The sequence below is a fragment of the Punica granatum genome, chromosome 8, assembly GCF_007655135.1.
Source record: "Punica granatum isolate Tunisia-2019 chromosome 8, ASM765513v2, whole genome shotgun sequence".
NCBI lineage: Eukaryota > Viridiplantae > Streptophyta > Magnoliopsida > Myrtales > Lythraceae > Punica > Punica granatum.
The window spans coordinates 8,975,891-9,002,432 of NC_045134.1; the positions used below are offsets into that span (position 1 = coordinate 8,975,891).

Sequence of the window (26,542 nt, forward strand, 5' to 3'; positions counted from 1 at the left end):
AAGAAAACATCCATAAATTCATAGACACCAAATAAATAAAGCCTTTTATAATTATCAATAGAAGGCGTAGCGTAGCGGCATACGTTTTTACTTGGTAATTAAAATGTTTTATGTTCAATAGTAAGATGGTGTATTAGTGCCCCTTTATCATTTATTAAAATTTCTATTTTATTGTATTAAGTGTTTCATTTGTAACAAAAACAGGTGAATTTACTTCGATAATGTCGTTCCTAATATGATTCACCCAAAATTTTTTTCCCACATCATCCCTTTATACCTTTTTCCCCTCACGGACAAAGCATTCTCTTTTTCTCTGTTTATATTCTTTATCATCTATTACAATTCCTCTATCCTCACTGTCTGTCGTACCTCCATCTCCGTCCAATCTCCCTCCTCCTTGCCTCAGCTTTGCATCGTTCTCCTCCATCCCCCTTTCTCTCAATCATTATCTGCGTTGCCTCCATCTCCCATTTCTCTGCCCAGTTTGCATTTGATTCTTCTTGGTCTCCATCCTGCTTGCCCCAAGCTTTGCGTATACAGGTAATCCATTGTTTTTTTTTTGTTTTTTTTTTTATGAATAACTTTGATTTGGTAATTTGAATTTGCATTCTCCTTTTCTCCTTCCTATTTACTAGTAAGTTCACTGCATTATCTTTCTCCTTCATTTGCATGCGTCCATTTATGTCCCCTTCTCAAATTTTATGTTTTACTTCTGTCTCTCTTAAGGCCACTACATACCCCTATTATGCGATCAAGAGATTCATCGGCTAAGGTTTTTTTGCCTTTTGGGTTAAATGTCACTTGCATCATGTGATTAAAGCATGTTAGCTGATCATGAGAAACCATATGGAAGAGTGAAATAGTGACTTCACTTCTTTTTTTTTTTTGGGTGAAAAGTGACTTCACTTCTTTGATAGTATGTTATTCACTGCTTACAGCTAGATTGTCTATGTGTCTTTGCTTATTTTCTGTTTGGAGGGATGATATGAGTGGCTCCAAATGAATCTATATATGTTACCATTCTGATTCTTTTAGTCTTGAATCTATTTATTTATTATCGTGAGGATATGATTATGAACTGCAATAACTTAATATAAAGGGTTGTCGCTTAAAATTTGAAATTTTGATTTATTTAATTTTTTATTATTTTGAAAGTAAGAAAATAAAAATATAAGTGATTATTATAATAAGGGCAAATTACAAAAAAAAACCCAAATTTTATAAAAAGTCTCAGTTTTGTCATAAATTTTGTTTTGTAATAAAAAAAACCATAAGTTTTCTAAAATGTCTCAAAAATGACATCCGTTATAACTTCCGTCAATTTTTGCCTACGTGTGACCTACGTGGACTGTTAAAGGGACCCACCATCAGCAGCAAAATTGACGGAAGTTATAACGGAGGTCATTTTTGAGACATTTTAGAAAACTTATGATTTTTCCTGTTACAAAACAAAACTTAGGACAAAATTGAGATATTTTACAAAACTTGGGTTTTTTTTTGTAATTTACCCTTATAAAAATGATAAAAATGTTTGAAAATGAATATATATCACATAATTGCTAAAAACACTAAAAAACAGATCATATATAGAATTTTCAAATACGTTATCACCACCAAACACTTTCTTTTTTAATTTATGGTAAAATAAAAGAATAAGGCACTACGAACTTATTGTTATAATATAAAAAAATGATTAACATGTGCAAGTGGGAATGTCAAACTTTGCCTTAAAATAAGGTGAAACATAAATTTCCATTTTTGATATTTGAACTAAGCTTATATGATTATGCATCAAAAATAAAATTGAGCATATAGTAAACGGTAAATAAGTAATTAATTGCAAAATCATAATTTAATCATTTAAACTAATAATTATAAATTTTTTACCAAAAGTCACACGAAATTCTTTTAAAGACTATTATTAGAATTTTTAAATTATAAATTGACAAATATTATTTTTAATAGGAAAATAACAAGTATATAAAAGTGAAATCGCCATGGGTTAAAACACCAAGATAACCGTATAGGGACAATCTTTCCAATTAATTAAGAATAAATTCCAAATAAAACACATTATTACACCAAATATATATTTATTGCCATAAAAATCTTTACACCACAACCAAAAAATATAGACCAGAAAACATTGCGAAAAATATTTAATCCTGAAGGAAATATTCTTAAGAGAAAAGTACCTAATAAGGCCAAAACATTTGGCAACTTTTCTCTTTAAGACCATCACGTTTCATTAAGGCCATAAAGTTGTGTGAAATGTTTGAATAAGGCCGTGAGTAACTTAGCTTGGGTTTGGTTTTCGAGTTGGATCATGATCCAACTCAACTTGATTTTATGTAATAATTGTAAGTGTTGAAAATATATCGATGTGTGAGAATATATATATGTATGTATATATAGATGTGAAAATAGACGGGGAATTTATTAATTAATTATAAAAATGGTTAAAAAAATGAGTGATAAATTGTTACTAAAGGGAGAAAAAGACAAAATAGTGATGATTCTAGTGCTGAATTTATGAAAGAATATAGTTGAGTTGGGTAGAGTAAAATTTTTTATTCAAAAACCAAACAGACTTTGGTAATAAAGTTTAATTTTACTTAACTCAACTTAATTTTACTTTTTCCTCAATTTAACAACACAATTATTACTTTTTTATTTTTTTCTTCAAATTTTCTCCCATACTTTTTTCTTATCTATTATCTAAATTAATTTTTTAATATTAAATTTTCTCAACTATTCAATACTTTTTTCTTAATGTCAACATTTTTTCCTCAATTCAACAACACGATCATTACTTTTTTATCTTCTTCTTCAAATTCTCTCACATAATTTTCTCAACTACTCTTGTCTTCATCTTCTCAAATTAACTTCTTTACCAAACGCTGTATTAATATATTTTACATAGCATAAGCTAAGAAACAAACTTCTAAAATTAAAAGTTAATTTATGAGATTAGCAAAATCAAACTAAAAAATGTTGAATAGAGAACATCCGAAGAGGGGCGGTTGCCGGAGGCCACCATACCCCTGCCCCTAGGTTGCCAGTCGCCCCAAAGGTTCCTAGCGACCTCAGGCGTCTGAGGCACCAACCCCCAACCCCAGATTTTCGAGATCCCACAGCCGAGGCCCCATTGGAAATAGCGGGATCGTCATTTTGTAGTCTCCATTGACCTTCCCAAATTCAGTGGTCTCCTCTATTTCAAAGTTTCATCACGATGGACTTCTCTCATTTTCTGGAGAGGTCGGCCGCCACCTTTCTTTCATGTGATCTCCGTACAATCTACATACAATTATAACGGCTACCCCTATGCATAAGAAAATGCCATATAAGACGAAGCTTCTTGTTAAGTCACTTTTGGATTCATTACCAATGAAAATGCAACAAATGGTGGAATGTTAAGGTGCCACGTCATCATAAAAATCCCAAATATCTACCTCTTTAACAAACCAATAATTTCTATAAACTTTTTGAATGCTTCCATCATTAGTAATATCAGTTTTGGAGTATGAAGGAATATTATGAAAATATATGAAAAGTTGTTACATCCATCTTTATCTTCCTATTTGATTTCCTACTTTAATGTTGAGTAAGATACTAAGAAGAAAAGATGTTCAAAGAAAGGTAATCTGGTATTTTCGGTCGCTAATATTTAGAAAAATAATTTGGCTTCTTATAATAATATCACATTTTGTTATATTAATTTGTTGCTGCCTTACGCATTGGGCGTCTCGTGGGTTGCATAGGATGGACGGTGATGCATTTTTTTTCCGTCACTTTTTATTATATATTATATAAATCGTAATTATCAATTAACAAAAATATGTTCTAGTAGAGATATATAACTGAGGTAATATCATTTTTTATCTTAAATTTAGAATCAAGAAATTAAATATTACGTAAATAATAAAATCTTCTTAAAAAGTTTTAAAGATATTTTGTTATATCGATATCTTATAAAAATATTCTTTTGGTTTTAAAAAATCAAAATTTTGTTATTTATTAAATATTATGAAATTAATGGTATCTCATGGGAAAGTTAAAAAAAAATATTTTATTTTATTTTTTGGATCTAGTTGTAAAATGTCTTTCAAAAATTTGAAAAACTCAAACGATCGAGCAAATTTATTTTAGTGATATTGGTATTACTTGATTTATTTTTATATATTCTAAAGCCGGACACGTGCTACACATGGCGTTAAGTAAATTGTCTAATGAAATTAATAAAGAAAAATTAAAATTGAATTTGGAGTATTAGTGAGAGAGTGAAAATTAAGAGAGAGGGGGACCAGAGTTGGCAATTAGAAGTTGAAATTTTTTTAAAAAATTACTTATTTATCCATAATTTCCTTTTAATTTAATGTCACTTTAGAATAATCAGTGGTGGTTAAAAAACCCATATTTCCCTTAAATAAGTAGTATTAGATATTTATAATATATATAGACAAAGATATAGATATTATAATAAAAATTTAAAACGATACTTAAAAATCAAGAAAGTTTAGTTGAGGAAATCTATATATCTTTATATTAATGTAAAACTAAATTTCAAAAAAGGTCTTGGAGACAACTTATTTCAAAAATTTAATGAATAAAATATTAACACAAATAAAAAAAACTTCCTATAATCTCTCTTTAAAATTATAAAAAAATCTTTCTTTTAAAACTTATTATAAAAATTCAAAAAACTAGAAAAATTCCATTTAGGATTCGGATGTTCTGAGGTCTTCAGATCGGGCCGACCATATTTTTGCTTTCATATGTACTAGTCATGGAAGTCGTGCATTGCACGTGATCCATTTTTCTGTTTTGAAAATTTCATATATCGTATGCATATTTTAAATTGCTATAAATCATAATCTACAATCAATAAGAATTTATCATATCCAACATATATAACTGATATTCAATTAAAAAATAATTCTATTTTATTCAGATCAATATAACAAAATATATTTTAAAATTTCAAAAAATAAGTAAATACTTTAAAAATTATTATAAGAATAGAAAATTAAAAAATAAAAATTCCATTCATTGATTGATATCAAAAAAATTAATAAACGTCAACATGTTAATTTTTAATATTAAATATTAATAATTAGAAAAATTCAAAATCACTTTTGAATTTTAAAATTCAATATTTTGTGATTTATTATATGTTATGTAACTAAAAATATCTCATCAGAAAAATAGAAAATTGCTCTATTTTATTCGGATCTTATGATAAAACATATTTTTGATATTTCAAAAAAATATTAAAAGCTTTTATAAAATTTATAAAAAGGGCAAAATTTCATTTTGTAACCGAGCGTTTTAAGGCCATTTGGATGGGCCCACTATGTTCTTGGTTTCTTATATACTAGTCGTGTAATCCGTATGTTGACGGGTAGAGTGAGATCCATTTTTCCATTTTGTTAATTTTATTATATATCAAATTCATAATTTAGACTATTATAAATCATAATCTACAGTCAGGAAAAATGTTATATTAGATTTCTATTACTAGTATTGAATTAGAAAGAATATTATATTTTATTGAGACCAATGTGATAAGATATCGTTTAAAAAATTCAAAAATCTATCTTATTATAAGTTACTATAATTAGAAAAACTAAAAAATAGAGAAAATTCCATCAGTAATCGATGTTAGGAAAATTCATAAAATTCCAATATGTTAATTTTTGATATTTATATTAATAATTAGAAAAATTGAAAATCATTTTTGAATTTTTAAAAATTCAGAAGTTTTGATTTATTAATTAAATATTATGTCATTAACACAACATCTCATCATAAAATTAGGAAAATATTTTGTATTATTCAGATCTTATGATAAAATGTCATTAGAAAATTAAAAATTTATTAAAATGTTTTGTAGAAATTAAAAATCTCAGAAATTTGAGAAAAAAACTAAAAAAGGAGAAAATGCCATTCAATGATCAATATTAGAAAAAAAGATAAAATTCTAATATATTATTTTTTAATATTCAATATTAAGAATTTGTAAAATTCAAAATTATATTTTAGTTTTAAAAATTTTAAAGTTTGTGATTTATTAAATACTATGTAACTATCTGTATATCATCAAAAAATTAACAAAATATTTTTTTGTTTTATTCGGATCTTCCTATAAAATATCTTTTGAAAATGTAGTATTAAATTTGTTTATAAAAAGAAAATATTCAAAAAATAAAGAAAATTTCATTTAGAATCGGGTTTTCTCTAGTGGAGCACACCGTGTTCTTGCTTTCATAGATTTACATATAGATATAGATATAGATGTAGTTTTTATATTAATTTTTTAGTTCTAGAAATTAGTTTTTCATTTCATAATATTTTTAAATTGTAAAAAAATGTTAAAGTACCCGAACGTTTTAGGATACGTTATGGACTCATTGAAATTAACGAAAATATACTTAATGGCCTTAAAGAAAAAAGTTGCTAAATGTTAATGATATGGATTGATTCAAGCGGTTCGCCGCTTGTTCCCCTTAAGTAAGGTCTCGGATTCGAGTCCTTGTAAATGCAGAAAATCTGCGATTGGGAGGACTTTACTCTTTAATGGGTCGACTTGGGTCAAACTGGATTAGTCGGGCCCAATGGCTTCCAGAAATCAAGGTACCACCGAAAAAAAAGTGGTCAAATATTTTGGCTTCATTTGGTACCTTTCCCTATTCTTAATTAATCAAAAGAAACTGAAAGGAAAGATGAATGAATATCACCATGGACTTTGCCTTTTTACTGAGTGAAGGTTCATAAGAATAAATAAGAAAGATGAGTGAAAATAATTACAGAGGAGAGAAAGAACATTCTTATCATTGTCCTAATATGTGACATAACGAGAAACAGCGATGTAGGAGTAGCATATGCCATTACTTGATAACCTAGAAGTTTCATATTCGATTATCAATGTATGGACTATCAGTACTTCTTTATTAGGTTTTTCGTTTGTTTGTACTTAATACACGAGCCTCTTTTTGTAACCGTATATGTTACTTGAATAGACTTGGATTATCAATCTGTAGGCAGCGACTATGGCTGAAATTCTCGGGGCCGTTGTGGGGTCCATCACCGGACATCTCCTTTCCCTCGTCTCCCCGGAGATCGGACTAGCACGTGGTGTCAAAGTTGAGCTCCAGAATCTCCAGAGTACTGTCTCGGCTATTGCTGCCATGCTTCGTGAGGCTGAGAAGAGACAAGTCCTGGCTGAGGGCGTGAAGGACTGGCTGAAGAAGCTGGAAGATGTGCTTTACGATGCTGATGACCTGCTGGATGACTTCTCCACTCAAGTGTTGCGTCGTCGTAGTGTGGTGGGAGGAGGTAATCGGATCTTGAATGAGGTCGGTATCTTCTTTTCCTCTTCTAACCAGCTCGTTTATGCCAATAAGATGGCTCATCGAGTCGAGGATATCAGGAAGAGAATCAATGCCATTACGAATGATAGGGTCCATTTTCATCTCGAGGGAAATAGTAATCCTATTGAGAGTTTGGTGGAGAACCGGGTCACGCGAGAAACTTATCCCTATGAGCCACAACCGTATGTGATTGGAAGAGATACGGACAAGAAGGAAGTTATCGAGTTCTTACTTAATCCTGATTTTGAGGAGAATGTTTCCGTCCTCCCAATAGTGGGTTTTGGCGGTCTAGGGAAAACGACACTGGCAAGACTCGTATTCAATAATGACAGCGTGAAGGAGTACTTCGAGTTGAAGCTTTGGGTTTGTGTGTCGACCAATTTTGACGTGAAGGATATTCTGGGGAAGATAGTACGAGAATGCATTGCTAGCCTCAACATGAATGAATTGAGAAACTTGCTTGGAGAAGAGCTCGATGGAAAGGATGATATGATGAAAATGTCACGGGATCAGATTCTAGAAAAGGTACTTGCAAAGCTCACCAACATGGATGAGCTGCAAAGAAAGCTGGGAGAAGTGCTCGATGGAAAAAAGTTTTTACTTGTGTTAGATGACGTGTGGAATGAGAATCGGCGCGAGTGGTTGAATCTCGAATGGTTTCTTCAGAACGGTGCAAAAGGAAGTAAAATATTGGTGACGACTCGCAGTCCTCTTGTGGCCAGAACTATGACTGGAAGATCCCATAAATTGAGTGGCTTAGCCGAGGATGAGTCATTTTCTCTGCTAATGCGAATGGCAATGAAGCAAGAACATGAGTGGAGAAATGAAAACTTAGAATCGATTGCAAAAGAAATTCTAAAGAAGTGTGCGGGAGTTCCCCTCGCAATTACAACGATTGGGCGACTGTTATTATTCTCGAGAAATACTGAAGAAGATTGGTTGAAATTCAAGAATAATGATTTATCGAGAATAAATCAAGAAGAAGGTGACATCATGCCATCCCTTAAGCTGAGCTACAATTTTTTGCCGTCACGCTTGAAACGGTGTTTTTCTTATTGTAGCTTGTTTCCGAAAGATTGCAAGTTGGAAAAACGTGAGCTCATTCATCTTTGGATGGCACAGGGATATATCAAACCCCTAAGCAACAGGCAAACAATTGAAGAAGTCGGTCAAGATTATTTCATGGAGCTGCTTTCAAGATCCTTTTTCCAGGATGTAGAGGAAGATTTGTATGGCAGCATCGTGAGCTGCAAAATGCATGATTTGATGCATGACCTTGCACAGTCGGTGGCTGGAAATGATTGCATCACCATTGATAGCTCAAATGTGAAAACCTTCCCAGAAGGAACTCGTCATGTATCTATAGCTGCTGCGGGAGATTATGAGTGGAATGGAAGAGTAAGGTCTATGCTTTTTATTCATGGAAAGCTGGAGATTGAGAATGGTCATTTGGATGTTTCTGGTTTTACAAATCTGCGGGCACTACGTCTTCGTTCTGCTAAAGTAAAAAAGATATCCAGATCGATTGGTAAATTGAAGCATTTGAGAAGCCTTGATCTCTCATTTAATTATGGGTTAAGGTATCTTCCGAATTCCATAAGCAAGTTGTGCAATTTGGAGACGCTCAGCCTCAGAGAATGTCTGCGTCTAAAAAGATTACCAAGAGGCATTACAAAGTTGGTCAATCTAAGGCAGCTTATTCTGAGTGGATGTGGTAGTTTGACACATATGCCAAGAGGAATTGAGAAGTTGACTAGTCTACAAACGTTAGATGTATTCGCGGTTGGGGGGAAATGGTACAACCTAAATGCTGCAAGGCTGAATGAGTTAAGTAGACTTACCGGATTGAGGATTAAAGAACTGACTATTCAAGGCTTGGATAGAGTGGGGAGTACCTCGAGCGAGGTAGATGCTTCGTTCTCAATAAAGAACTTTCCTCTTCAATCTTTGAAACTAGACTGGAGTTTTGGAGACTCAGAAGAGGTTTTGGAGAGACTGCGACCCCATCCAGATCTGAAGGTATTGAGTATAAATCTATACGGTGGTGCTAGGCTTTCATCGTGGGTTTCTCAACTGCATAGACTAGTCCAGATTGAGATTATCTATTGTAATAATTGCAGCCATCTACCACCTCTAGATCACCTCCCTTTCCTGAAAAAAGTCTCCTTGCGGAAGAGTAGCCTGGAGTGCATTGAATTATGGGAGAGTACTGGCCAAGAGGACAAGGAGAGTGGGATGCCGCAGCCTAATAATAATTTCTTTCCATCCTTAGAAGAAATAGAGCTGAGGGATTTGCCTAAATTCAGGGGATGGGAGAGGAGGACGAACACCCGAATTGAACGAGAGGAGGATGATCATTCTTCTTCTTCTTCTTCTTCTTCTTCTTCTTCTTCTTCTTCTTCGTTATTAATGCTCCACACGTTCTCTGACAAGGTCAATGTCTCCATAGAATATTGCCCAGGATTCTCTTACGCGCATGGTCAAAATCTACGACAAATGGGTTTCACTGTAACCTCGACCAAACTTGCAGAGCAGTTGCTGAGGGATGCATCTCTAAGCCAAGATCCAACCCCCGTCCTTACTGTAGCGCCAATTCCACCATCGCGGGGGAAGATGACCGTGTCTTCTAAATCTCTCTCCACGCTGACGTACATCTTATTCAGTGGAATCGAGGATGCAGAGGACTTGCCTGTGGAGTTGTTTCGGTCCCTCCCATCTCTCGAGGCTCTTGTAATCAGCGAATGCCGTCGACTGAAAGCTCTCCCTGTAAGGGCAATCCTCCGATACCTACCATCCCTTGAGATGCTGGAGATTTCTGAGTGCAAAGACCTTGATTTATCAATGGATGAAGATAGTCACGACGGTGTTGGTGAAGGCATGAACAATCTGCAGCTGCAGGGCATGACTTCTCAGGGGAAGCTACGCGGCTATCCGCAGCTTGACTTCTCTGGGGAGTCGGGAAATCAACGAGGCATGCCTAATTTGCAATCCGGCGAACCCACTAAACTTCGGGAATTGAGATTTTACGAGATTGACAAAATGAAGACTCTCCCGTGGTGGATGCAGCACCTCACTAACCTTGAAGAGTTAAGTATCCTCGACTGCAGCAATCTGAAGGCTTTGCCTGAGTGGTTTCCCAATCTCACCTCACTCAAACAACTTAGAGTTATTGGTTGCGGGAAGGAGCTGCCAAGAAGGTGCAGAGAGATTACCGGAGAGGACTGGCCTAAGATTTCTCACATCCAGAAAGTAGATGTACGCAATTAGTCTGGTTCATTCATACTCCTGGCCATCTTATCAAAGGTCAATACGCTTCTCATGTCTTTGTACAATTCACCCGTTTAATTAATGCTTCCATCGAGAGTTCAAATTGTTGTCTGTAGATCACTGCGATTATTGTTCCCTGTCACATCTGATTTCCAAAGTCTCTGCATTTCTGAGTTGAAAAGAGTTGCACGCGAATTACTTCTGTCCAATGTTTCTACTTTTCTGGAATGGATTCACTGAGACGACTTTTGAGCCGAATGTTACTGCTTATGTAATTAGGTTTCCTTTGTCTTTACTAAACTTTTGGTAAACTCAATCTGCAGATAATGTTAAGGGCCTCCTCATCTGCTTTCCTGCTTTCACGGTACTTAGCTTAAGCTCTTAGACAGCTGAGCGACACTGACCATCGAGTTCCAGTCTTTTATGACTGGGGAAGCTTTGAAAGTCTCCCCTACTTTGATCAATGAAGGTTGTTCTTATTCCACTCCAGGTATATATCGTACATCTGTGGATAGCAAACAATAAGCGAGATAGCCATTATTTTGACTCCTGACTTGTTTCATCTTCTCTCAACTGCATCAAATTTAAACAGGACGGTACTTCCTGTCAGCTGTCGAGATCATATCATCCCAAGCTCACAAATTCATCTTCCCCGTCGAGTTTCTGAAAGAGGGAGTGGTGAATTGCTGATTTTGTAGTATATATCAACTTCCGAATTTGTCATATTTGAAGAGGGTTGGATATGTTTTACATTAAAAAATCAGCATGTCCAGGTAGCACTTCATCTTATATTGCCATCTCTAATTTCTTCCCATTAAGATTTCCTCGTTTGATAATGTTAACATGGTCAGTACAAAAAAGTTAATCTTATCAATTTTGCAGGCAAACATATGAATGGAACCTTTGAGATCCTCCTGGTTTTCGAACTCTGATCTTTTGTCGAAGTGCACCTGAAGCAACCTGGCTAGCTGAAGAAACTAGCTCCCGGGGTCATCCCAGCAATGTCAGTCCTGCAGTTCTGCTGTAGGATAGGATATGGTATCTGAAGATAATATTTCTCCTTTTCTTCTCTTTTATCCTTCACAGAAGCAAAGATAGGATCCAATTCTGCTTCAGTCTCTTTGCTGTTCAGATGTCAGCTCTATCATTCTTCCTCTCGGAAGGAGACAACCTTTCCGAGTTTTCAGCAGCAGAACTGTGAATCCATATTCAGTGGCATCAAAATTATGAACTTCCGATGAAGATCAGTTGACGCTTTTATTTTTATGGAGGGTTTGCATAATTTATGTAACTCTTCTGTCATTACTCCAAACCGCAGCACTCATGTGGCTTCTGATGTCTCCTCTTTCAGTTATTCATGAAGCAAGGCTCGTACACTTGCTGAAGTGTACGAGCCTTTCATGAATATTTCCTTCCGGGGGCATCCATTTCACTTTTGCTGAAGTGAGCAGTTATCAGGAGGTTAGGAGCTGTTTAATCATTCATGCACTGCTGCTTCATACGGTCTTCAACATGTCCAAGAATCTACGGAAACTCCACAGACTCACCCAACTTATAAGAATTTGATCAAAGCAGATAGTGGACTTCCTATGTCTTCTGAACTTCAGCATACGTACAGTGCTGGATAAATTTTATCCTAATCAGTATTTCCAGGTACAGCTTGTTCTTTTTTCCCGTCTATAGTTCTTCGAATTTGAATCTTCTCGTTCTAATTTCATAATTTGTTTCTCCCTTCATGTTCCGATGGATGAAAGAGCTTTGTCACTTATGGTGGCTGGAACCATTGTTTAGTTGAAGGCAGAAGCTGAGATATTTCAGGGTCTACGTTTGCCTTGGGGAGACATTTGGAAGGCATAGCTGAAGCAGCTTTATCATAATGAAGGCAGAGCGCTCTGGAGCTCAACTCCTTTGTTTGTATGGAGGGAACAGATACGGCGCAGAAGAAGGTGCAGAAGTAATACCAGAGAGGACAGCCCTAAGATTTCTCACATAAAAAATGTTTATATATGCTGAAGCTGGTTCTCTCTCACTGCCTCCAAAGGTCAATGCATTTCCCGTTCTCGTTATTTCATTCTTGCTTTGATATTTGTATAGTTTCCCCGTTTAATACTTGCATTGCTTTCATTTTACTGACTCTCCATGGTAATTATGTCTCTGAGTTGAAACTATTAGACATGAATTCTTATCTCCTCTCTTTCTGTTAGTTTGGATGAATCTACTGAGACCATTTTTGAGCCAAAGACTACTGCTTTGAGGATTAGATGTCTATTATCAAACAAGTTTCCTTTCATTCTTTTCCCTTAATTTCTGCCCAACTCAAACTGCAGATGATATGGAGGGCCTGCTGTGGTTCCTGCTTCCAATATTTAGCTCAAACTCTGCTCAGTGATATCGACCATTGAGTTTCAACTTCTCCAAGAGGAAGAAAATTATAGACTCCTTTTCCTGATATCATTGAAGCTTGTTAATATTCCACTCCGGATATGTATATGTGAAATTTAATGACTTATTTACTTTTTGATAGTGAAAGAGTAGGGGAGATGGCAATTCGTTTGATTAATGGCCTGTTTCAACTTCCCTCAGTTGCATCAAATTTAAACAGGACGGTACTTCCTGTAAGCCGTCGAGATCATTTAATTTTTTGCGGTCGTGTTCTTGCCTGAACTTTTTGGTGGCTTGATTTTCCAAGTTTGGAAGAAATGATGGAGGAGATAGTTGATTTCTGTTTCTATACATTTCCAAGGGATCCGACAGAATATTCCTAGAACACTTGAGAGAACCGTTCAGTCTCCTTGTACCTCCGGTATGTCCTCTCAGATAGTTGATCTGCTCTGCTTTGCAGAAGGTGCAGAATGAATTCTGAGATACGCTAAACCGTAAATGAGTTTATGTAAATGGGCATCGTAGATATATTTATGTAGAATTAGCGCCCCCGTTCACACTTCGTGTTAGATATTTCGGCAGGAGGAGTTGTTGAATCCAAATCTATGCCCATTTTGGACAGCCCGAATCGGATTGTGCCTGTACTTTCTGGCCAGGCTCAAGGCTGCTTATTATCCAGACTTTTTATTATGAGGCTCAAACAGCATCTCCACATATAATGGTCCTCAACTCCCTCATTTGCGGAGCTCGTTCTTTATGGAAGCAATCCCAACACAAGTGAGAAAGCTCACCGAGTGATTTAATCTGTAACTTGTATTTCTGCATCTTTGTTCACCCTTTTATCCAAATGTGGGATTCCTATAATCCTCTCTTTAACTGTGCTCCTAATGGAGTTCCAAACTTGCTGCAGAGGAATGGACTTATCCCCAAAAGGCAAGTTGTTCCTTGCTCTCTATACGTGATACATATAAGCGTGCCAAGCTAACTTCATCTTCCAAGAGAAATTTATGAATTGCCTTACCCAAATTCAGATGTTTAGAATCCCAATGAAACTCAAAGCTCCAATCTCCAGTATTTCTTTGGATTCCACAGAGTTGGAGGACCTGCCGCCATACCCCTTTTGTTATGAGACATGTAAAGAAAGTTGGCCTCTACTTTCAACACCATTGTCACAGAAGGAGCAGCATGCATCCACTTCATGATTCCATCTTGCTACTCCGTCCATCGTGGAGAGCTTATTTTGAATTGCCATCCAACTAACAAAACAATGCCTTGGGACACTTAGATGAAACCATACAACTGTCAATGTAAAACTTTCCTTTCCAGTCGGCCTTCCAAACCACCTCATCCCCCTTTTCAAAATCCAGACTTGCGTGAATAGAATGGACTTTATGAACCTTCTTCCTGCATCTCGAAAGCTTCTATTTCTCCAATCCTCTTTATCTACCGCATTAGCCATATTTGAGTAAAGGGGATAGATACCACACATAATTGCGCATGTGGAGGTGAAGTGAGTATTTTGTCCATTGCCGACCTTGTGAAAAATGAGTGGATATGCTGAGTCCCCTAGCTTTAATAATTTTCTCCATGCATAATACTTCAGCTCTGCCGTGACCATACAGAAAATTCAACATCCACGAACATATCACATACTGACTTTGAATGAACTGCCGGTGGGGCAAATGCAGCATTAGGAAGACCATTCTGTTTCAGGCACTCAAGAACATTATTTGAAGGTCGAATATTAATCTGAACATTATTTGGTTATTTGCAGATAAAATAACAAAAGTGCATCAAAAGGGGTGTGCACAACCCTCGTTTGGTAACTAAGAAGTTCCAAGTCCTATACCTAGTGAACTACTTTTCCCCCATTATTTTCTATTATGATTTCTATTTTTATTGTATTAGGTGCACAGATCTCCCTTGTAACCGAGAAAAAAAAAATCAAAGTGCCTTTATTTGTATTTGGGACATTGTCTCAAAAGTGAACATTGGCCAAAAATAAAAAGGGAAAGAAATGTTCCTCTATGGAGTGTGGATAGAAGAGGGAGCCACATAGAATGATGTCCTGGGTATCGCTCAGGTATTTTTCCGAAAATTGACGGGAAACAGAGGAGCGGCGGCCAGTTGATATTCTAGAGGACCAAATTTCATTACCACAATAATTTTGTCGAGTTAATTTAATATAATTGTTTTTCCAATATTATTATTATTATTTTTGTGTGAACTATGGTATCCGGAAGTTCAAATGGGCCCTGACTAATCCAGTTGAGTCGGGTCGGCCCACTAAGGGGTAAAGCTCTCATAGCTTGAATTTTCTGCATTTACAAGAGCTAGAACCCGAGACCTTGCTTAAGCGGAACAAGTATCGAACCGTTTGAACTAATCCATATCTTTTTCTCTCTACGTTAATTTTTTTTTTGGGAATTTACCCTTTATCTAATAACCCTCAGCGCCTAGTAAAACATTCTTAGTTGCTCGAATCAATCCATTTGATAACTCCCAGTTTCACGTGAATTAACCTTTCAATTTTAGTTAAATGAACTTATGCTATATTTTATCGGTGTTATATTCAACGAATGTTAGAAATTTGTTTATATTATTTGCATGTAATAACATGCAACTAAAAACTTTTTTGGATCGATAATTGGAAAGAACCGCTTGAAGTACTTGATATTCTTCAAGTTCAATTTATTAAATTCTCTATAAGTAATCGACATTATTATAATTATTATAATATATAAAAGTCATGCCGCAAAATGCAAGAGTTTTATTTAATAACCCTCAGCTCCTTATAAAATGTCATAAGTTGCTCGAATCAATTCATTTGATAACACTCGGTTCCACATGACTTAACCTTTCAATTTTTTAAATGAACTTATACTATATTTTATTGGTGTTAGATTCAACGAATGTTAGAAATTTATTTATATTATTTGCATGTAATTACATGTAACTAAAAACTTTTTTGAATCGATAATTGAAAAGAACCGCTTGAAGTACGTGACATTCTTCAATTTCAATGTATTAAATTCTCTATAAGTAATCGACATAACTATAATAATTATAATATATAAAAGTCGTGGTGCGTAATGTAAGAGTTTCATTTAATAACCCTCAACTCCTGTTAAAACATCCTCAATTGCTCGAATTAATCCATTTGATAACTCTCATTTCCACAATAACTAATCTTTCAATTTTTGTTAAATGAACTTATACTATATTTTATTGGTCTTAGATCAATGAATGTTAGAAATTTATTTATATTATTTGCATGTAATAACATGTAACTGAAAATTTTTTTAAATCGATAATTGTGAAGAACCGCTCGAAATACGTAATATTCTTCAAGTTCAATGAATTAAATTCTCTATAAGTACTCGAGATAATTCATTTTGTCCATCCTCTTTCTATTCACTATGCCTTTTTTAACACCCTATACGATATCTCCACTTCTCGTAAGTATTTATATATATTACAAGAGTACGATTTCTCTATAAGTATATTGTTCACTTTATATATCTAGAATATACATATTTTTTTTATAGAGTATCAAAAGTTCTAGGAGACCTTGCAGGTCTATCATGAATCCCCACAATGGTGGTTTCCATTACAGCCAGTGGTTAGATGCCATGTGGCGGATGGCCTTGAGAAGTCCTATTCTAAGCGCGTCATCTCCCCCTCTATCGATAGGCCAATAAAACCGATCTATCTGATGTCCATTATAATTGGATTGGAACGATAAAAACATGTTTTATAGTAGAACCAATCTAGTCGTGACGAGAAAAATCGCCTAATTTATAAGTCGAAAACATGTTTCTGATACACTACTATCTAGTTTCTCTCAATATGTTCCGCATAAAATCAACCTTACATGGTTCCATAATGAGATAGGTGTCAAGAACAAATAAATTACTCATAATTATTCCATCAAATATCGCACAATCAGAATCTTTAGATAGACTAAAATCCATCACTGGACTACTATACATAACTTAGAATTGGGCTGTGTGAAAATTCGATATTTACTGAAAGTACTTCATGTCAAGACAAGTTAACAACTTAATAATGGGAACTAATTTTAATAAATTGAGGTTCTGATATTCACCGAAAACACTTCGTGTCAATATAAATCACCTTTTTATAATGAGAATTAGCCCCGATAGAATGAGGGCACTTCATGGATTCATTGAAAACAAATGTTATACCGAACTACATATGATAAGGTCCCGGTATATGCATATGGACTTTTATAAGATTCGTTAACGGGGGAACAACTAGTGAATGGTGATCAGACATCCTTTTTTTTTTTCCGAGTTGTAACGTAATGATTCTGGGTGTTGACATTTTCCTAGTTCTTTCAGAGTCAACTTATATGCATATACAAACACGCACACACGCACACACACACACACACATATATATATATATATATATATATATTAGTATGTGCATTAAAACATGTAAATATTGGAAATTCCTTTTCTTAAAAGAAAAGGCAAAGTTGGTCGATATATGTCACTTAACCGGCGGCACTATTTGTTCAAAGTTAAAAATGTGATGAGAATTATTGGAAGATCATTGTATCAGTGCATGTTTGATATAGAATAATATCAAATATTATGAACCTATATATGGGTATGCAATATATGTCATGAATGCTATCAGATATAGACTCATAGGCGGGCATTTCCTGGATCCCCTAATTGAATTTTTTGTCACGGTTCAAGTGCTCAAGTCATTATAAGTCTAATAAAAATTCAATACTTCCATACATGGGATTGAATGTTTAATACGTGTGATCATCTTTATTGCACTAACTATAGCTCCAGCTCCACGAATGTAGAGGAAAAAGAATTGTTGGACCTAAAATAAAAGTTAAAAAATAAATAAATTATAAAAATAAGAAATAAAAAAATAAGGGCTTGTTAATAAGGGCATGTTATACACATGCACCCACTCACCGTCCAAGTTCATAAGGGTCAACAGGTTATCGAGGGAAGGTCTACTCACCGTCCACTATACCTCTATATTTCTATATATATATATATATATATAGAGAGAGAGAGAGAGAGAGAGAGAGAGAGAGAGAGAGCATATACATACAAATGTTGTTTTTCTTTAGCTATCAAGTTTGGTAATAACTAATAACTGATTCAGCTTTAAAAAAAAAAAAAGTTTAGTAATAACTTTTGTTTTCCCAAACCTTTATTTACAGAAAGGCATTTCCCTCCGACAAAGTCAAACTCCGAATCCTGCGAACCCCTCTGCTACACTAATTGCCCCTATTTTTGATGAAAATTACAAGTGTGCCACTCCTCTCTGCTTTCGGCAAGTGCGACTCGGAGGATCCAACAATGCTCCTTTATTTATTGATAGCAAGTTGGGCGGGTAGATATTTATATGTCGTGTTTCATGTTAGGAGACTTGAAGAATGGAATATGCATGGTCGGTTGGTCATGGATAGGTATGTAACCATAGTTTACCAACAAATGTGGTGATTTACTGATTTCAATCTCGTCAATCGATTTTAAATTTACTCCCGAATAATTTGTGTGGCACAATTATGTCTCGATATCTCTGCTTTTATTTAGTCTGGAAAGGCTCACGAAAGTTCCATATCTCTCAACAGCATACTAGAAAGATTTATTTTTTTTATTTTTTTTCAGATTTCGTCCGACTGAAAATGGATTAGCATCATGTCGTTTCTCCAATGGGTCACTTCACTCCAAGGACAAGAAGGAAATTATCGAGTTCTTACTTAATCCTGATTTTGAGGAGAATGTTTCCGTCATCCCAATAGTGGGTTTTGGCGGCCTAGGGAAAACGACACTGGCAAGACTCGTATTCGATAATGAGAGAGCGAAGGAATACTTCGAATTGAAGCTCTGGGTTTGTGTGTCGACCAATTTCGACGTGGGGGATATTTTGAGGAAGATAGTACGAGAATGCATTGGTAGCCTCAACATGAATGAATTGAGAAACTTGCTTGGAGAAGAGCTCGTTGGAAAGGATTATATGATGAAAATGACACGAGATCACATTCTGGAAAACGTACTTGCAAGGCTCACCAACATCTATAAGTTGCAAAGAAAGCTGGGGGGAAGTACTCGATGGAAAAAAGTTTTTACTTGTGTTAGATGATGCGCGGAATGAAAATCGGCGCAAGTGGTTGAAACTTTAAGGATATCTTATGAACAGTGCAAAAGTAAGAAATTGGTGACCACTCGCAATCCCGTGTGGGCAAAACTATGACTGACATATCCCATGAATTGAGTGGCTTACCTGAGGATGAGTCATGTTCTCTGCTAATGCTAATGTCAAGGAAGCAAGAACATCAGTGGAAAAGTCAAAGTTTAGAAATGGTCGCAAACGAAATTCTGAAGAAGTGTGCAGGAGTTTCCCTTACAATTACTACGATCGTGTAATTGTTATTATTCTCGAGAAATATGGAAGAAGATTGGTTGAAATTCAAGAATAATGATTTATCGAGAATAAATTAAGAAGAATGTGACACAATGCCATCCCTTAAGCTGAGTTATGATATTTTACCGTCACATCTGAAAAGATACTTTCCTTATTGCAGCTTGTTTCCGAAAGATTACAGGCTAGAACCTGTGAGCTCATTCATCTTTGAATGGCGCAGGGATTTATCAAATCCCTTAGCAATAAGCAAACAATTGAAGAAACCGGCCATGATTATTTCATGGAGCTGCTTTCATTTCCTCTTCGTCCGCAGACAAAGGGTGGGAGGGGATGCGATCCTCTGTGTCAAGCCCACCGGAACCACTTGGGAATATATCTTCCCTGAAAATTCATTTTGCACCCTGAAGTTTTGAGTTTGGATCTTTTTCCCACTGAAAAGTTCATACTGTGCCAAATAGCAACCTGCAAACAATATGATCCTTACAACTTTGGAGGATCTAAGACACTTCGATATATTATTATGAAGTTTGAGATTAAGTTATTTTTTTTTGTCCTAAATGTTGATACCGTATCAAATCACATCCATAAAGTTCATTTTTTTCTCATAACGTTTCAATTTTGACAACTTCTAAGGATCTATAATACTTTATTATGAATGGTTGTGGGTCACGGGACTAGTAAGTGGTTGTTAACTGTAGCAGTTCAATTGACATCAAGGTGGCCAATGCTCGACCTAGGCTTATTGGGTTATTGGTAATGTTGAGATTCAAAAAATCAAAACTTGGGATGTTTTCAAGATTTTTGATACCTTTGACTTGAAAAACGTAATGCAGCACATGCCTTGCCCAAGCATAAGACCACTAAGGCCTTTGCTTGAGGACCCCAAAAAACTTAGGCCTCAAGTTTAGAAAAATATGTATAATATGAGGTTATTATATTTCCCTTAATAATAAATCATGACCCTAACTTTCCTAATAAATCTCTTTCCCAAATGGGTGGGATGGATTTCAGAAAGACAGAAGAGTACGGTCCCTGCTTCTTTTTGTTGAGGGGACAAAGGAGCTTGAGATTGGTCATTTGGACGTTTCATGTTTTACAAATATACGGGTACTGCCTCTTCAGCGTGTTAGCATGGAAAAGATATCTCGGTCAATCAGTAAACTTAAGCATCTAGGGAGCCTCGATCTCTCAAGGAATGTTCGGTCGAGGTATCTTCTGAATTGCATCGGCAGGTTGTGCAATTTGGAGACAATTTTAGAGACTGTGAGAACCTGAGAAGATTACCAAGAGGCATTACGAAGCTGGTTAATAAAGGGCAGCTTGACGTGAGTGGATGTTGGAATTTAGGATATATGCCTAGGGGGTTGGGAAGTGACTAGACTGCAGATTTTAGATGTCTTTGTGGTAGGGAAGAAATGGAACCTTAATGCTGCGAGGTTGAATGAGTTGGGCAGACTTACAGGATTGAGGCGAGAATTATGTATTCGGGGGTTGCATGGACCGGGAAGTGTCTTGGGCAAGTTGGAAGCTTCTTTCTCAATAATGAAGTTTTCCGTTCAATCGTTGGAACTACATTGGAACTACTGCATAGCTACATCCAATTCAGAAGAGGTTTTAGAAAGAATGCGACCCCATCGAGATCTTAAAAGATTGAGGATATCCGGATATGAAGGTGCTAGGTTTTCATCATGGCTTTCTCGACTGCATAGACTAGTCCAGATTGAGATTATCCATTGTACTAAATGCAGGCAACTACTGCCTCTCGAGGAATAGCGTGCATCTGTAGAAGAATGAGGGATCCACACTCACTGGCACTGCCCTCTCAAAGGTCAATGCGGTTCTCATTCTCATCTTCGCACGCCTGCTTTAACATTTGTACGACTCACCTGTTTAATTGATGCTTCATTCCATAACATGTGGTCATAATTTCTTTTTTAAATAATTAAAATTAAAAATTAAAAAAGAGGAAAGGATTAATAAGACTCGTTCGCATTGTTTCATCGAGAGAGTTCAAATTGTTGTCTGTAGACCTGGCGATTATTGTTCCCGGTCGCATCTGAGTTTCTCCCTGCAGGAAATTTCCTTGACAATACTAATACATCGTTTAATGGATAGAAAAATAAGGAAGAATCTACTATCATCAATACTCGTTTGCACTGCGTTCATTGTTCTGTTACCGAATTAAATTTTCTTTCATTTTTTTCCTGTAATTCTTCTTGTCATTCTAAATCCAGCTGAGATGAAGGCCCTTCACTGCAACCTACTTCCTGTAATTACCTCAAGCTCCTAAACTGTTGATCAATCTCGGTTGTCGAGGTTCACTTGTTTTCCACAAAGACTCTTTGATGCTGGTCAATGAAGCTTGATCTCATCCCACTCGAGATATATATCGCACATTCGCCAATGTGAAGTTGAAGACTTATTAAATTTTATTAGTTAAATGAGTTAGTGAGATAGCGAGTTTTCTAACTAATGGTCTGTTTCATCTTCCCTCAGTTGCCTTTAATTTAAAACGGGACATTACTTCCTGTAAGCCATCGAGATCATTTTATCCCAAGCTCACAAATTTGTCTTCCCAAGTCGAGTTTCTGGAAGATGGAGTTGCAGAATTGATGCCGGAGAGGACTGGTGTAAGATTTTTCAAAATCCAGGATGTGTATCTAGAGGAGTGACCTCAGCTCCCATCCTTGAGTTATATGACTCCAAGAGAATACCCGTACGTGCTTTACTAAATGAAACGTTTTTCCCAGAAGATTATGAGATCACCAAATAGTTCAGTCGATTACCAATTATCGTTGTTACTCATCAAAGCAATATCATTTATTGGTCTTCAAGGCAGTCATTGGATGGATGCAGCATGCAACAAACACTGCATGAAGCCTCGACACTGGATGATTCACGAAGGCTTGAATGTCAGCAAGGGGGAGATTAATTTGGGATCGGTGGCAGGGTCCTTAAATCAGTCCCCTCTTCTGGGATGTTTTAGAGAAGTGGCTTGGCCTAAGATTTCTCACATCCAGAAAGTACTTGGAGTCAATTATTCTGGTTCATTCATAATCAATGCCATCTCATCAAAGGTCTATGCATTTCTCATGTCTTTGTACAATTCACCTGTTTAATGAATGCTTCCTTAACTAGTGTTTATAGTTGGGAATGCTCGCATACTTTTTAACAAGATATTAAAATTAAAACAAAGTAAAATAAAAGAACAAAGGACCAATAAGACTTGCATCGTATCATCGAGAGTTCAAATTGTTGCCTGTAGATCCCGGCGATTATTGTTCCCTGTCACATCTAATTTCCGAAGTCTTTGCATTTCTGAATTGAAAAGAGTTACACACGAATTACTTCAGTCCAATGTTTCCACTATTCTGGAATGGATTCACTGAGACGGCTTTTGAGCCAAATGTTACTGCTTATGCAATGAAGTTTCCTTTGTCTTTCCTAAACTTCTGGTAAACTCAATCTGCAGATGATATGAAGGGCCTCCTCCTCTGCTTCCTGCTTCACAGTACTTAGCTTAGGCTCTTAGACAGCTAATAATCTGATCTTTTTTTTTTCCCCCCTACTTTCTGATAGACGGATAAGCTTTCTCACTTGTTTGTTGGGGACAGAATAGTGTAACGGGAGCTTCGTTCTTTCCATTTGTTTTGTGCTTTATGTCGCTCGCACTCATTGTTCTTTGTCGATGGAGTCAGTTTTGAAGACACCAAAGCACACAACCCATCAGTTCTCTCCTGACCGTGCCTTCATGTAAAAACATTACTATGTCAATTCGCATGCTATTCTATGATGTAGTCATCATTAACGGGGTACTGTTCTTGCAGACAAACATATGAATGCATGCCCAGTTAAAAGACACGACTAACACTGCATGGAGCCTCCATTACAGGATGGTCCGTGCAAGCTTGAACATCCGCTAGAGGGAGATTGATTTGGGATCTGTGGCAGGTTCCCTTGGATTAACCTCTTACTTTTGGGATCTTTTAGAGAGAAGTGGCTTGGTGGGTTCGGTCTCCTTAACCTTTTCTATGTGGGTTCACGCAAAATTTAGACTTTGCGACGTTGCCCAACCACTCACTGTGTTGTTGATTAGTATCTTCTGGAACCTTTGAGATCCTGCCATTTTCGAACTCTGAATTTTTGTCAAAGCTCCGCCTGGAGCAACCCAACTAGACTCTCATCCCAGCTCTGTCAGTCCTGCAGTTCTGCTATCGGACTGGATATGGTATTTGAAGATAACATTCCTCCCTTACTTCTCTTTTATCCTTCACAGAAGCAAAGACAGGATCCAATTCTGCTTCAGTCTCTTTGCTGTTCAGGTGTCAGTTCTATCATCCTACCTCTCGAAAGGAAACAAACGTTCTGAATGTGAGCCGCAGAAATGTGAATTCATATTGAGAGGCATCAAAAGTATGGAATATCCGATGAATATCAGTTGACGCTTTTATTTTTATGGAGGGTTTTCATAATTTATGTTACTATTCTGCTGTAACTCCGAACCGCAGCACTCATATGGCTTGTGGTGTCTCCGCTGTCAGCTATTCATGAAGCAGGTGTACAAGCCCTTCACGAATATTTCTTTTCGGGGGTGTCCATTTTACTTTTGCTGAAGGGTGCAATTACAGGAGGTTAGGGGCTGTTGCATTCACGCACTGCTGCTTCAATTAGTCTTCAGCATGTCCAAGAATCTATGGAAACTCCAGACTCCCCCAACTTATAAGAATCTGATCAAAGCAGGGCTTCCAAAATTTATGTGACTGGGAATTTGTTCAGTTAGTCTCATTATCATTCACCCGTAATGGGTACTGGTATTCCAGGGTGACTCTCTTGTAATGAATGCTCGACGATAAGACATGACAAAGACTGCATGGAGCTCCCAGAACAGGTTCATCCAGAGAGGCTTGAATGTCACCAGTCCTGTACGACCTAAGGAATAGTAAGTTTTCTCTGGAGGAGTGATTGAATGCTTTAAAATGCTAGAAAATTCATATTCTCAGTTGTTTCAATTGAAACAGGACAGTGGACTTCCTATGTCTTCCAAACTTCAGCATATATTCAGTGAGCTGGATAAATTTTATCTTAATCAACACTTTCAGGTACAGCTTCTTCTTTTTTGCCATCTATAACTCTTCGAATTTGGGATTAGCGTCAGGTTCCTTAAATACATCCCGGACGCTTGTTGGTGTGAATCCCTTGCATTCCCGACTCTTAAGTTCTGCTACGACCGTGTGAATCCATTAAGGATTGCGCACTCCTCCTCTCTTCCCCTCTCTCTTAATGGTCCCATCATCTCGTGTCTTTCAGATCCACCCCAACAAAAGCACCATGTTCCACCTAGGCCCTACCTAGCATTCTTAGACTTTAGTAAGCCATTGAATTCTGTGCTGCAACCTGAACTTTTTTGGCAGCATTCATCTTCCAAGTTTGGAAGAAGTGGTGAAGGATACAGTTGATTTCAATTTCTATACTTTTCTCGAACAGTGGCGAGAACTGTATATGCAAGAACAGTTCGGGCTCAGGATTTATGGTCTTAAGAGGAGATGTTCGGTGCTTGGCATTCTTATCGTAGCTTATGGTCGAGTATTGAATCATAAATATTTTCTTAATCTCATGGTTTGTAGCAATTTCTGGTCCTTCAGTGCGTCCTCTTCACATAATTATTGCTCTGCTCTGCTTGGCAGAATGGGCAATATGAATTCTGAGATACAAACTGCAACTGAAGTTTCGTAAATGCATATTGTAGAGATACTTTTGGCAAATAAGCTCACACAGCGCTCAGAATATACTTTGAAACGATTTTAAGGAAAGAGGAGTTGTTCGAATCTACGCCCATTTTGGGCCGGATCTTGCCAGCCTCTTCTCCAATCGTGCCTGTAATTTTGGCCCGGGTCGACCTCCCCTAGGGTGGCGGTGCCCGGTGACGAGGCGACACAACCCCGTTATCACCATCCCGCTTCAACCTCATTTTTTTTTTAAAAAAATTTCAAAATAATATAATTTTCTGAAATTTTAAAATATGTATGATATGTTTCTTTAAATTACAATTCATATCCAATCAAAGCAAAACTTTTGCAGCCCGAAGACTATTCTATCAGTGCAGAATACAGGCGTTCTTACTCTGTAGCAGAGTACAGTGGCAGCTAACTCCTTTCATTCTCACAAAGTATCACAATTTTTTCTTTTTTCTTTTTTTCCGGTTTCAAGGGAGAAAACTATCACAAATTGAATTGTAGCTATTTCGGAATTCTTTTTGAAAATGGTGTTCTCAACTCAATTTGTGATATTGGCCAAAAAAAAAGATCAACTTGTGATAACTGATCCTTTTTAGACGGAGTTACAACGAACTGCACTATTATAAAAGGAAAAAAAAAAGAATCTTTCATTTTGATAATAAATTATTTCTTTCTTTTTTGTGTGAACCCTGCTATCTGAAAGTCTAATTGAGACTCAACTAATCTAGTCGAACCGGGGTGACCCATTGAGAGATAAAACTCTTACGGCATGAATTTTCTGCATTCATAAGGACTCGCACCCGAGACCTACTTAAGCGAAATAAACGTCGAACCACTTGAATCAAGCAACGTAGATGATAATAAATTATTTCATCATCATTAAAGAGTTCTTATTTTATGATAACCCAACTTTGATTCGTGATAATTTCTTCTACTCGAATTGAATTTATTTTATAAATTGAGTCGTCGCTATTGCAAAATTCTCAATTTTTAATTGTCTCCCTTCAATTTGTGTGTTCTCACCTTTTGAAAGGAATTCTTTTGAATTCAATTATATATATTTTTTACGGTATTTACATTTTTTTGCTGATTTCATTCAACTTTTATATATATATATACACTACCTTTCTTATACCAAAAACTTTTAATTTTATTTGTTTATTTAGTTGGTTGGCTATTTATCTTATATGTGTGCATAAAAAATCATAATGCAAACTCTGTTTTACCGTCTGAGTTAGTAAAACGTCTTTCTTGTTGAGAAAAAGACAGCCTAGGGGTGTAATGGTTCGGGTTGGGTCGGGTTTTCCATTTTGGGTTGGGGAAATACACCCTATTGGGGCTATTTTTCACTTAAAAAACCCG

At 36.2% G+C, this 26,542-nt stretch overlaps 1 protein-coding gene across 1 annotated transcript; it reads left to right on the forward strand.

The window, feature by feature from the left end:
* Window positions 1-348: 348 nt before the first annotated feature.
* LOC116187965 (putative disease resistance protein RGA1) lies at window positions 349-13,366 on the forward strand. The gene is made up of 8 exons (XM_031517032.1): window positions 349-540; window positions 7,041-10,673; window positions 10,961-11,127; window positions 11,230-11,410; window positions 11,520-11,675; window positions 11,754-12,290; window positions 12,392-12,678; window positions 12,965-13,366. Exon 2 carries the CDS (start codon window positions 7,050-7,052, stop codon window positions 10,635-10,637), a length of 3,588 nt encoding a protein of 1,195 aa, XP_031372892.1. The 5' UTR covers window positions 349-540; window positions 7,041-7,049; the 3' UTR covers window positions 10,638-10,673; window positions 10,961-11,127; window positions 11,230-11,410; window positions 11,520-11,675; window positions 11,754-12,290; window positions 12,392-12,678; window positions 12,965-13,366.
* Window positions 13,367-26,542: the final 13,176 nt, after the last annotated feature.